The following is an 11,252-nucleotide window of genomic DNA, read 5'->3' as shown; positions in this document are numbered from 1 at the left end:
CAAAGTTAGCATTCCTGCCAGTTTTCTGCTAAATATTAGCTTTCACGAAAGGGAATTTTGTGTCCGGACACTACAATAATCCACACTTTGGTTTCGTTACAGTGACAAAATGCTGTTTTTATTTTAGTGCGGCGTTAACGTGCGTTGGAAAAAGACGTGTGACGTCATGTTTACGTGACTCACGATTGTTAAAATGAGTCACTAAAGTTAAATTAAACTTTAAAAACAGAGGCACACATACGCAGTTACACAGCTACGCTGGTTATTTTTAGCGCTGCTCTTTTTGTTTAGTAAACAGACCGTTCCAGTTCGACTGTAGGTGCGCTAACGGCGCTAAAGGAGCTAAATGCAGCTAACATCGCTAACTAGTAAACGGTGCCTGGACTCCGGTGTCGCGGAACGTAAACATGGCGGCACGCGCATCTTTTTCTGATCAGTCGTCATGGAAACGCGTTAGCACGTGGCGCGTTTCCTGACTGGAAAAAGATGCGTGTGACGTCGTGCTAACGTGACTCCCGATTGTTAAAATTAGTCTCTTAAAAACAGAGGCACACATACGCAGAACACAGTTACGCTAGTTATTTGTAGCGCTGCTCTTTTTTCATTTCATAAACAGACCGCTCCGGTTCGACTGTAAGCGCGCTAACGGCGCTAAAGGAGCTACATGTAGCTAACAGCGCTAACTAGTAAACGGTGCCTGGACTCCAGTGTCGCGGAACGTAAACATGGCGGCACGCACGTCTTTTCAGTCGTCATGGAAACGCGTTAGCACGTGGCGCGTTTCCTGACTGGAAAAAGATGCGTGTGACGTCATGCTAATGTGACTCCCGATTGGCCAAATAAGTCTCTAAAAACAGAGGCGCACACATACGCAGAACACAGTTAAGCTAGTTATTTGTAGCGCTGCTCTTTTTTCCTTTCGTAAACGGAGCGTTCCAGTTCAACTGTCGGCGCGCTAACTGACGCTAAAGGAGCTAACGGAGCAAACGGTTAACGTTGTCTGGACTCTGGTGTCGCGGCACGTAAACATGACGTTGCGCGCTAACGTGCACTAGGCCCAGCACTATATTATTTTTAATTGACTGGGGATCGGCCATCTTTTTCTCCAACCACTAACACTAACAACCGGAAGAGAAACCTTGTATTCATATGGTATTTGTCTAAAATACTTGCAAAAAAGGTTTATTTTGGTGGATTTTAAACCCTCTCTCTCTCCCACTCTGTTATAAATTAGCGACAAAAACAAAATGTGCATCCTTTTCATAACTCCATCTTGTTTTTCTCTCTCTCTCTAATGGACAGACTTTGCTGACGGCGTTGAGCTAAAGTGATGTAAAGTATGAAATCCTGCACAGTTGATGTTCTAATGTAATGACTTTGTAAAATATTACCTTCATCTTTTTCTTCCTCATCAATGTTGCGGACTAATAAATTAAAGCTCTATATTTTATAATAACACACGTTCTCTTCTGTTTGACCGTGACGGACGCACAATCTGCAGGGGATTATCTAAGAGCTGCAGATAACCATTATTTTCTGTTATTCTGTCTATTTTCTTGATTAATCGAGTAATTGTTGGTCCAGAAAAAGGTCAGAAAATGATGTTCTCCAATGTCTTGTTTTGTCCACAAACCAAAATGATTCAGTTTTAATGATTTCTTTGTTATGTGGAGCAAAGAAACGAAGAAAATATTCACATTTAAGAAGCTGAAACAACCAGAGATCTTGTTTCAAATATAATCTTTATTTAAGCCTGAAGACAAATGCTACACGGCCTTTCTCCTTTCCCAAATTTTTTTGGTTTTTGCATTTCCAGTACATTTTTAAAAACTGGTCCTGTCACGATGTGAAAATTAAATTGAAATAATTGCATTTTTTTTTTTATTTACTTATTAAAGCTGAGGATCCTGAAGATAATTTGATTCAATGTATTTTTTTCCTTGTAAGTAGCAAGTAATGTTTGCCTAATAGTGGTCATATTTTATTGTTCTTTTAGACTCTTGTTTGATCTTTAAATTTGAAACGTTATTTAAATTTGATCTTATTTCATATGCGTTGTTTTTACTTAAATCTGTGCTGCAGGTGCACCTGTGGTCATTTGCCCGTGGGAATAATACACAGGTCCTTATATGGACGTCCTGGGGGTCTGTCTTTATAGGTCACAATTTCAGGCTTTAACAAAAATAATGTTTTTTCCTCTTATGTGTTGTTGAGTCAAATGTATGATTAATTTTATATCACATTTATAGTAGTGATATAAAGTCGCAATAATTGTGCAGAAGTCACAAAATAGACGGGTTTTTCTCGTGACGTATTTCCAAATTTCACAAATTCAATATACGATTTTAAACATTTTGAGTATTTTTTTTTTTTTTTTGCTCAGATGTCTTTATATAGTTGGTGAAAATTACAAATTTTTTCATCAGACTGTCGAGGTTGTGCTGAAAAAAAGGATATAAGACACTATATATATTGCACATTCGTATAGTCTCTGTATATACTGAACGTTTTAAACATAGTAATGGAAATTAGCAGCTAAAATGCTAATGAATAAATGGCATAAACATGCAGATGAGGACAGAAATAAGTTATAGTACATTGGAAAATCCACGGATACGTGTGTGTGTGTGTGTGTGTGTGTACTTAATTGAGAGTGAGTAGATTAGGATCCTAACCAGCTTCAGATTGAGGTCAGTCCGCTCTGTCAGGTGAAACCGCAAAGCCTGTTAATTACTTCAGAGCTCACCTTTCAGTATGTTTATAGAACCTTACGAGAAATAACCGTGTGTGTGTTCTTGTCTTTCTAAGCTTGTGTGGACCACCCCCTGGAAAAACACCTTCATTGTGGGGACACTTTTCCTTGTGGGGACATTATGCCCAGTCCCAACAAGGGAAATGTGGTTAAAAAAAACATGTGTGTTTGTGTGTGTGTGTGTGTGCGCGCTCTTGTCTTTCTAAGCTTGTGTGGACCACCCCCTGGAAAAACACCTTTATCGTGGGGACACTTTTCCTTGTGGGGACATTATGCACTGGTCCCAACAAGGAAAACGTTAGAATGAGCTCCTTTGACGCCAACGGATGATCTGTCAAAGTTAGACTTAGAAAACTCAGAAGTGTGTGTGTGTTCTTGTACTTGCGGCATACTGAGGACCAGTGAGGGTTTTTAACCAACAAAGTGATGTCATTTTTTTCAAAAAAAATGTTTATCAAATTTTGGACGACATAGTATAGTGTGACGTTTTTGTCAAATTTTGGACCAAACATTTTTGGACAATTTTTTTTTTAAATTTTGGTCGACATAGTATAAGTATGATGTTTTTGTAAAATTTTGGACCAAAAATTTTAAATAAAAAAAAAATTGAAAAAGTTTTCCAACCCTTTTTGCTCTGGGGCTCCACCTGCAGACATTTAATGGTACTGCAACCAGTAGTTCTTTGTAGATGTCATTCATGAAGTAGATATTTGTAATTGTGTTGATTTATAAAGTGGAAATGCTGGTCCTCACTTTGTCAGCAACCCAGTCCTCAGTATGCAGCAAGTACAAGAATTTGTGTGTGTGTGTGTGTCTGTTGATGTTCTCCTCTAATCCACCTTCCCCTTTACAAAAAAACATACATAGACTCTATTTAATCCCACTTCTTCTTCTGACGTTGATGTAAAATGACACAAAACTTAGCTTTATTTATGTTTCTCTTAGTAAATGGGCCTGGAACAAACAGCACAGAGAGAGATAAGCACTTGATCCGACGTTTATCTTCCGCTGAGCACAGCAAACCCCCCCCCCTCCTCTTCTGAAAGGTTAAATCACTCCTCCACTGATGTATGTGTGAATATCGGCCTCTCCTCGCACCTTTCCCTCTGCCCTAAAACGTCCCCGTCCTTGCGCCCTTGTCCTCCATTGGTCACCGTTGGTCAGGTGGACGGATCGATGCCCGAAATCCTTTCCTAAGTCGGGAAAATACTCCCAACATGCTCCAGTGTTCGCTGCAGGCAGTCCATTGACAGCACCGGTCACCGGGCAGCAGCAGCAGCAGCAGCAGCAGCAGCAGAACAGAACCCATTTATTTATTTATTTTTTTCTCCCTGACGCCTGGCTTTTTGAGTAGAGGGGGGCCCCGAGCCGGGACACAGTAAGATGGGGGCTGGAGCAAGCGCCGAGGAGAAACGCTCCAGAGAGCTGGAGAAGAAGCTGAAGGAGGACGGAGACAAGGAGGCGAGGACTGTGAAGCTGCTGCTGCTGGGTAAAGACGCTCAGAAGCTGCCTCTGATACTTCCTTATATACTTCCTAATTTCCTATTTATTCATTTAAAGGCGCCATATGTAAGAATGTGGCCAAAAACGGTCACTGCGTTCAATTTCAAAATACCGAGGTCTTTTAGGTTTCCTTTTTTCTGACCTAACTGGCAAACCCGTGGTTGCTCGGCAGCTAAGACTCTACTGACTGCAATGATTGGTAGACGGCGGTAGGTGGCGCCACATGCCAAAACATGATTTGCAGTCTGCAAAATATTTTTTTTAATGCAAATATTTTGGCTGTTCAGTTTGTTATATGAACATTATTCCTGAGTCTCTGTGACACATTAGGAGGATTTTACGGCCATTTGCTTTAGATTTATTACATAATGCACCTTTAAAACATAGTCATTAAAAAGGCATATCAGTTCTTAGTTATGTGTAGTTGGTTATTTTGTTAACTCATGGAAGCAGAATTAAAACAGCGGACACATACTTCAGTATAATCAGTGTCTGCTGAGACACTTTATTAATCACATAACCTCAATCCCTCACTAATCCTGAAACACAGAGGGCTTAACCATGAAGGACAAGGATACGTGACTGACCAACCCAAGTCTCCACGTCTACAACATGTATCACAATCTTAGTCGTTTATTTCATTCATTATTATTTATTTATTTATTTACCTGTTAGAGCTGAAACAATTCATCAGTTTGAAGCTTTTTTTTCATGATTAAAACAAGATTTCTGATCGTTTTAGCTTCTTAAATGTGAACATTTTCTTAATTTCTTTGCTCCACATAATGAAGAAGTCATTAAAAGTGAATCATTTTGATTTGTGGACAAAACAAGACATTTGAGAACAAACACTGATCAACATTTTTTAAAGAGTTTTGACATTTTATGGACCAGATTAATCGATTATAAAAATAATCGATAGCCGCAGCTCTATGACCTATTTATTCGTTATTTAAAGATAAGTAAAGTGTGTTCACCGATGTCTTGACAGCAGACTGTACAGTATAGGGTTAGAGTTGCAATATGAACGCAAACAGCGACATACAACTTTACAATTTTAATTATATTCTATTGTTTGTTATAATAATATAAACTAAGCTCAGAAATGTGAATTTTTAGGATTGTAACATGGGGATGTTTCTGATATTATTATATCCACTCATTGTTTGAACAAGTTTAGACCTGAAGTAAGAAGAAGTGTTGTCTTATTACCTGCTATAGATAGATAGATAGATAGATAGATAGATAGATAGATAGATAGATAGATAGATAGATAGATAGATAGATAGATAGATAGATAGATAGATAGATAGATAGATAGATAGATAGATAGATAGATAGATAGATAGATAGATCCCCATTAAATAAAGAATCAATTTTTACAGTTGGGAATAAAAGCACAGATCTATTTATTAATCCATGTTTTCCTTCCTTTGAACACAGGTGCGGGAGAATCAGGCAAAAGTACAATTGTCAAACAGATGAAGTAAGAAACGAACCCTTTTACTTGGAAACTTGGTATTTTTTGGCTTAAAATAATACAATAAGTTGTTATTATAACGGTGTATTTTCTCCACAGAATTATCCATCAGGACGGTTACTCACTTGAAGAATCCTTGGAGTTCATCACCATCATCTACAGCAACACTCTGCAGTCAATGATGGCCATCGTGAAGGCCATGGGCACCCTGAATATGAACTATGGCCACTCTGACCAGCAGGTAACAACAACACACACGCACACACACACACACATACACACACATACTGAGGACTGGGTTTCTGACAAAGTGAGGACCAGCATTTCCACTTTATAAATAAACAAATATCTACTTTGTGAATGACATCTACAAAGAACGACTGGTTGCAGTACCAAAAAATGTCTGCAGGTGGAGCCCCAGAGCAAAAAGGGCTGGAAAACTTTTTCGATTTTTTTTTTTATTTAAAATTTTTGGTCCAAAATTTGACAAAAAAATTTTGGTCCAAAATTTGACAAAAACATTTTTTGAAAAAAACATTTTTTGAAAAAAACATTTTTTGAAAAAAACATTTTTTGAAAAAAACATTTTTTGAAAAAAACATTTTTTGAAAAAAACATTTTTTGAAAAAAACATTTTTTGAAAAAAACATTTTTTGAAAAAAACATTTTTTGAAAAAAACATTTTTTGAAAAAAACATTTTTTGAAAAAAACATTTTTTGAAAAAAACATTTTTTGAAAAAAACATTTTTTGAAAAAAACATTTTTTGAAAAAAACATTTTTTGAAAAAAACATTTTTTGAAAAAAACATTTTTTGAAAAAAACATTTTTTGAAAAAAACATTTTTTGAAAAAAACATTTTTTGAAAAAAACATTTTTTGAAAAAAAAGTTTTTTTTAATTTTGGACCAAACATTTTTGGTAAAAAAATTTTTTTTATTTTGGTCGACATAGTATAAGTATGATGTTTTTGTCAAATTTTGGACCAAAAACATTTTTTGAAAAAAACATTTTGAAAAAACATTTTGGTCCAAAATTTGACAAAAACATCATACTTATACTATGTCGTCCAAAATTTGAAAAACATTTTTTTTTTTAAAAAACATTTTGGTCCAAAATTTGACAAAAAAAGTCATACTATACTATGTCGTCCAAAATTCGATTTTTTTTTTTGACAAATTGAGTATAGCATGTTATAGCAACCTAAGGAAGAGATTTCAATGAAAACAAAGTGAGGACCGGCCAAAATGTCCTCACTCTGTAAAAATGACCTCACTTTGTTGGTTAAAAACCCTCACTGGTCCTCAGTATGCCGCAAGTACAAGAACACACACACACACACATATGTACATTTATGTGTTTATTGCTGTATTGTGACTTCCCGTGTTCACATCACAGGACGACGCCAGGAAACTGATTCACATCGCAGACACCATCGAGGAAGGCACCATGCCCAAAGAGCTGTCGGATATCATTCTGCGTCTGTGGAAGGACTCGGGCATCCAGGCCTGCTTCGACAGAGCGTCTGAATATCAGCTCAACGACTCTGCTGGATAGTGAGAAAATCAGCCAGGCTCAGATTTAGGGCGGTTACAAACTCTTCGTGACTGACGCTGATTTCCTCCTCCAGTTACCTGAACGACCTGGAGCGACTGATCCTCCCGGGCTACGTCCCCACCGAGCAGGACGTGCTGCGATCACGAGTGAAGACGACCGGTATCATCGAGACCCAGTTTGGTTTGAAAGATCTGAATTTCAGGTGAATCCGTGCTGCGTTCGTGTCAGAGAAGCATTTATGTCCGTGTTTTATCATCAGGTTTGAGTCATAATAACAGGAACATGTGTCGTCCACACAGGATGTTTGATGTGGGCGGACAGAGGTCAGAGAGGAAGAAGTGGATTCACTGTTTCGAAGGTGTGACCTGTATCATCTTCATCGCTGCTCTGAGTGCCTACGACATGGTGCTGGTGGAAGACGATGAAGTGGTACGAAGACTGTTGGATGATAATAATATAATCTGAATTAATAATCTGAGTCTTCCTCCGTCCTTTTTTATTTTGTACACAAGTGTAGTATGGCCACATGTAGAAAGAAGAAAGAAAGAAAGAAAGAAAGAAAGAAAGAAAGAAAGAAAGAAAGAAAGAAAGAAAGAAAGAAAGAAAGAAAGAAAGAAAGAAAGAATTCAGATTTTTCCTTTCCTTAATCTCAGATTTCTAATTTTTCCCTCGGAATTCTGATTTTTCATTAATCTCACAATTCTGACTTTTTCTTAATCTCACAATTCTGTCTTTTTTTCATCAGAATTCTGACTTCCTTAATCCTGCAATTGTAATTTTTCCTTAATCTCACAATTCAGATTTTTCCTTAATCTCACAATTTTGACTTTTTTCTCTCAGAATTCAAATTTTTCCGTAATCTCGGAATTCTGACTTTTACTTAATCTCAGAATTGTGAAATTTTTTCCCTCAGAATTCTGACTTCCTTAATCCTGCAATTGTAATTTTTCCTTAATCTCACAATTCAGATTTTTCCTTAATCTCACAATTTTTACTTTTTTCTCACAGAATTCGAATTTTTTCGTAATCCTCAGAATTCTGACTTTTATTTAATCTCAGAATTCTGACTTTTACGTAATCTCAGAATTCAGACAATTTTTCCCTGAGAGTTCTGACTTCCTTTATCCTGCAATTGTAATTCTTCCTTAATATCACAATTCGAACTTTCCCTTAATCTCACAATTCTGACTCCCCCCCCCCCCCAGAATTCTGACTTTAGTCTCAGAATTCATGCTGTTTTATTTTTTAAAATGCTCTCTTTTCTTTACACCCTAAAGCCAGTTTTGCTTGTTTCTCGCCGGCTCTTCTCGTTTTTCCCTTCAGAACCGAATGCACGAGAGTCTGCACTTGTTCAACAGTATCTGTAACCACCGTTACTTTGCCACCACGTCCATCGTACTTTTCCTCAACAAGAAAGACGTGTTCGTGGAGAAGATCAAGAAAGCTCACCTCAGCATGTGTTTCCCCGACTACGACGGTGAGGTCCACGTGTAAATAAAGGTTTAATCCGAGAAACTGAAAAGTAGTAGTAGTATCCAGTATTAGATTATACTGCTGCGGGGTTCCCTGACGCAGGGGTCGGCAGCAGTCGGCCAGTCTTCTTTACGCACTCAATCCAAGATTTCTTTGGTCTACCACGACCTCTGTTGCCCGGTAACTGCAGTTTTGTGATAGTGTTGATGCAGCCACTGGCTCTTTCCACGTGTCCGTACCACCGGAGACGACGTGACCGCAGCACTGAGGAGATGTCTGCAACACCTAGTTTAGAATGTAGACTAGCAGATGGTGCCTCATCCTGTGGTTTGACACCACAGATCCACCCGATCGTGGTTCGGTCATTTCGGCGCAGTCGCTGCAGATCAGGGGCAGTAGGGGCCCGGCCGGACGTACACATGAGTTAAACACCTTGACACGGGTTTTGAAGGGTAAGTGCCTGGAAGTAAGGATGGGCCGAAGCTTCATAAATGTGTTCTTTTCTTTCTTTTTCTTTTTTTAACTCAGGACCAAACACCTACGAAGACGCCGGTAACTACATCAAAGTGCAGTTCCTGGACCTGAACTTGAGGCGCGACGTGAAAGAGGTCTACTCTCACATGACGTGTGCCACAGACACGGAGAACGTCAAGTTTGTGTTCGACGCCGTCACCGACATCATCATCAAGGAAAACCTCAAAGACTGCGGCCTCTTCTAAGAGCCGCGCTGAGGAACCCTCGCAGACGGTGGGTGTGAGTTTTAAAGCGCACGAATAATCGGAATCTCACAAACTGTTGGACTGAATAAACCAGCGTGACTTTCCTTGTGTTCACAGGGAGCTGCAGCACCCGTCACCTTCCACTAATCCACTAATCCCTTCCTCGATTGAAACTGAGGGGAGAAACTCGTCCCCTAAAAATCACCTATTTTTTTTTTTGCAAACCGTAATTTCAAACTTGTAGATTTGACAAAAAGACTCGAGGTCAGCCGACACCAGGAGAGTTTCGTGAAGTTTGCAAATCTGTAGTTAAAAACGTCAAAAAAAAGCTTCAGTCAGCGTAGGGACGACTCTGACGTAAGTACGATGGTGAATAGATCTCTTTGCTCCAGTTACTGGTCAGTGAAACCGCCAAAGAAACAAGACGCACTTGAACACTAGAAGCTTTATTTCAGAGCAGTTTTGAGACAATTCGAGCAGGAAATGATGAATAATTTGTGAGGGAAGAGGTAGAAAATGTAACTGTAGTTGAAAAAAGGGCCGTTGTAAATAATTTAAAAAGTGATTTCTCAGCTCGTGGAGCGCGGCGACACCGTGTTGACTATTTAAACGATGACGGAGGAAGCCTTTGAGCGACTACAGTATAGAATAATAATAATAATAATAATAATAATAATCCTGAACAGAAAGCTGTAAAAACCTTTGTTAAAAATCCATTAAAGCTTCAGTAGACGACTGAGTATTTTCCATTTTTTCACAAATAAAAAGGCAACGCAGCATTGACTTGTTCATTATCTCTCATTTATTATTTAAGATTAAACAAATTGTTTAGTTTTTTTTTTTTTTGCATTCTTGTCAGGAGTTAGATTAGAAAACATTTTATTACTCCATCGCTTCTTAAATGTGACTGTTTTCAGGTTTCTTTGCTCCATATAACAAAGACCATCATCATCATCTCCAGGTTTGGAAAACACTGATGGATTTTTTTCTGACTGGATTATGAAAAACAATCATTAGTCTCAGCCCTAATTTACAAATGTGTTTTGTTCGATAAATGCCCACAAAGTTAAAGAAGTTTAGCACTTTATTGCACCGATGCGTTTGTGAGTCTGGAGCTACTAATGAAAGCTAACACTAGCAAACATCTGACCGAGTGTACATGAGAGACGATTATCTGCACTTTATGAGCAACAAACCTTTGTGAAACACTATTATTACTAACGTTTTGTGATATGCATGCAACCTTTGTGTCATAGATCTTCTCCTGTAACTCTTTAAATAAAAAAAAACACATTTACCAAAATGTTGAACAATAATAATAATGATAATCTGAGAAAAATGTGGGTGGATATGGGAAAAATGTGATTGCAACCATGTGAAGTTGTTTCAGCAGCCCTTACAAAGCAAACGTTAAGGATTTTGGTAAACGGAGAACCAGACAGTCAGGCACCAGATAGTGTGAATATCCACAGAAACTGGACTTCAGTTCAGGCGACATTATTCCCCTCGATTTTAGATTAACAAGCTGATGCATTTGCAATATAAATACCTAATGCTGTAAGAGACACTTAAAAAAAAACGAAAGCTTTTATTGCTTTCCATTTTTTTCCTTGAAACCCCTGAGTTGTCACCACACGATAATTAATTAATTAATTAATTAATTAATTAAAAACACATTGAAATTAATTAATGACTTAATTGCTTAGTTAGCAAATTATTTAATTAATTAACAACATATTGTAAATAATAAATGACTTAATTGCTTAGTTA

General features: G+C 37.9%; 1 protein-coding gene across 1 annotated transcript; it reads left to right on the top strand.

Moving 5' to 3' along the window:
- Window positions 1-4,135: 4,135 nt before the first annotated feature.
- gnat1 (guanine nucleotide binding protein (G protein), alpha transducing activity polypeptide 1) lies at window positions 4,136-9,482 on the top strand (the record flags this gene model as incomplete). The annotated part of the gene is made up of 8 exons (XM_083892823.1): window positions 4,136-4,241; window positions 5,699-5,741; window positions 5,835-5,976; window positions 7,132-7,289; window positions 7,364-7,492; window positions 7,590-7,719; window positions 8,614-8,767; window positions 9,292-9,482. The coding sequence occupies 8 exons, from the start codon at window positions 4,136-4,138 to the stop codon at window positions 9,480-9,482; spliced, it is 1,053 nt and encodes a 350-aa protein (XP_083748949.1).
- Between the last annotated feature and the right edge of the window lie 1,770 nt (window positions 9,483-11,252).

The sequence above is a fragment of the Microchirus variegatus genome (assembly GCF_963457635.1).
Source record: "Microchirus variegatus genome assembly, chromosome: 7".
Classification (NCBI taxonomy): domain Eukaryota; kingdom Metazoa; phylum Chordata; class Actinopteri; order Pleuronectiformes; family Soleidae; genus Microchirus; species Microchirus variegatus.
Note: the sequence above shows the minus strand (reverse complement) of the source record. Positions and strands in the feature narration are given on the sequence as shown.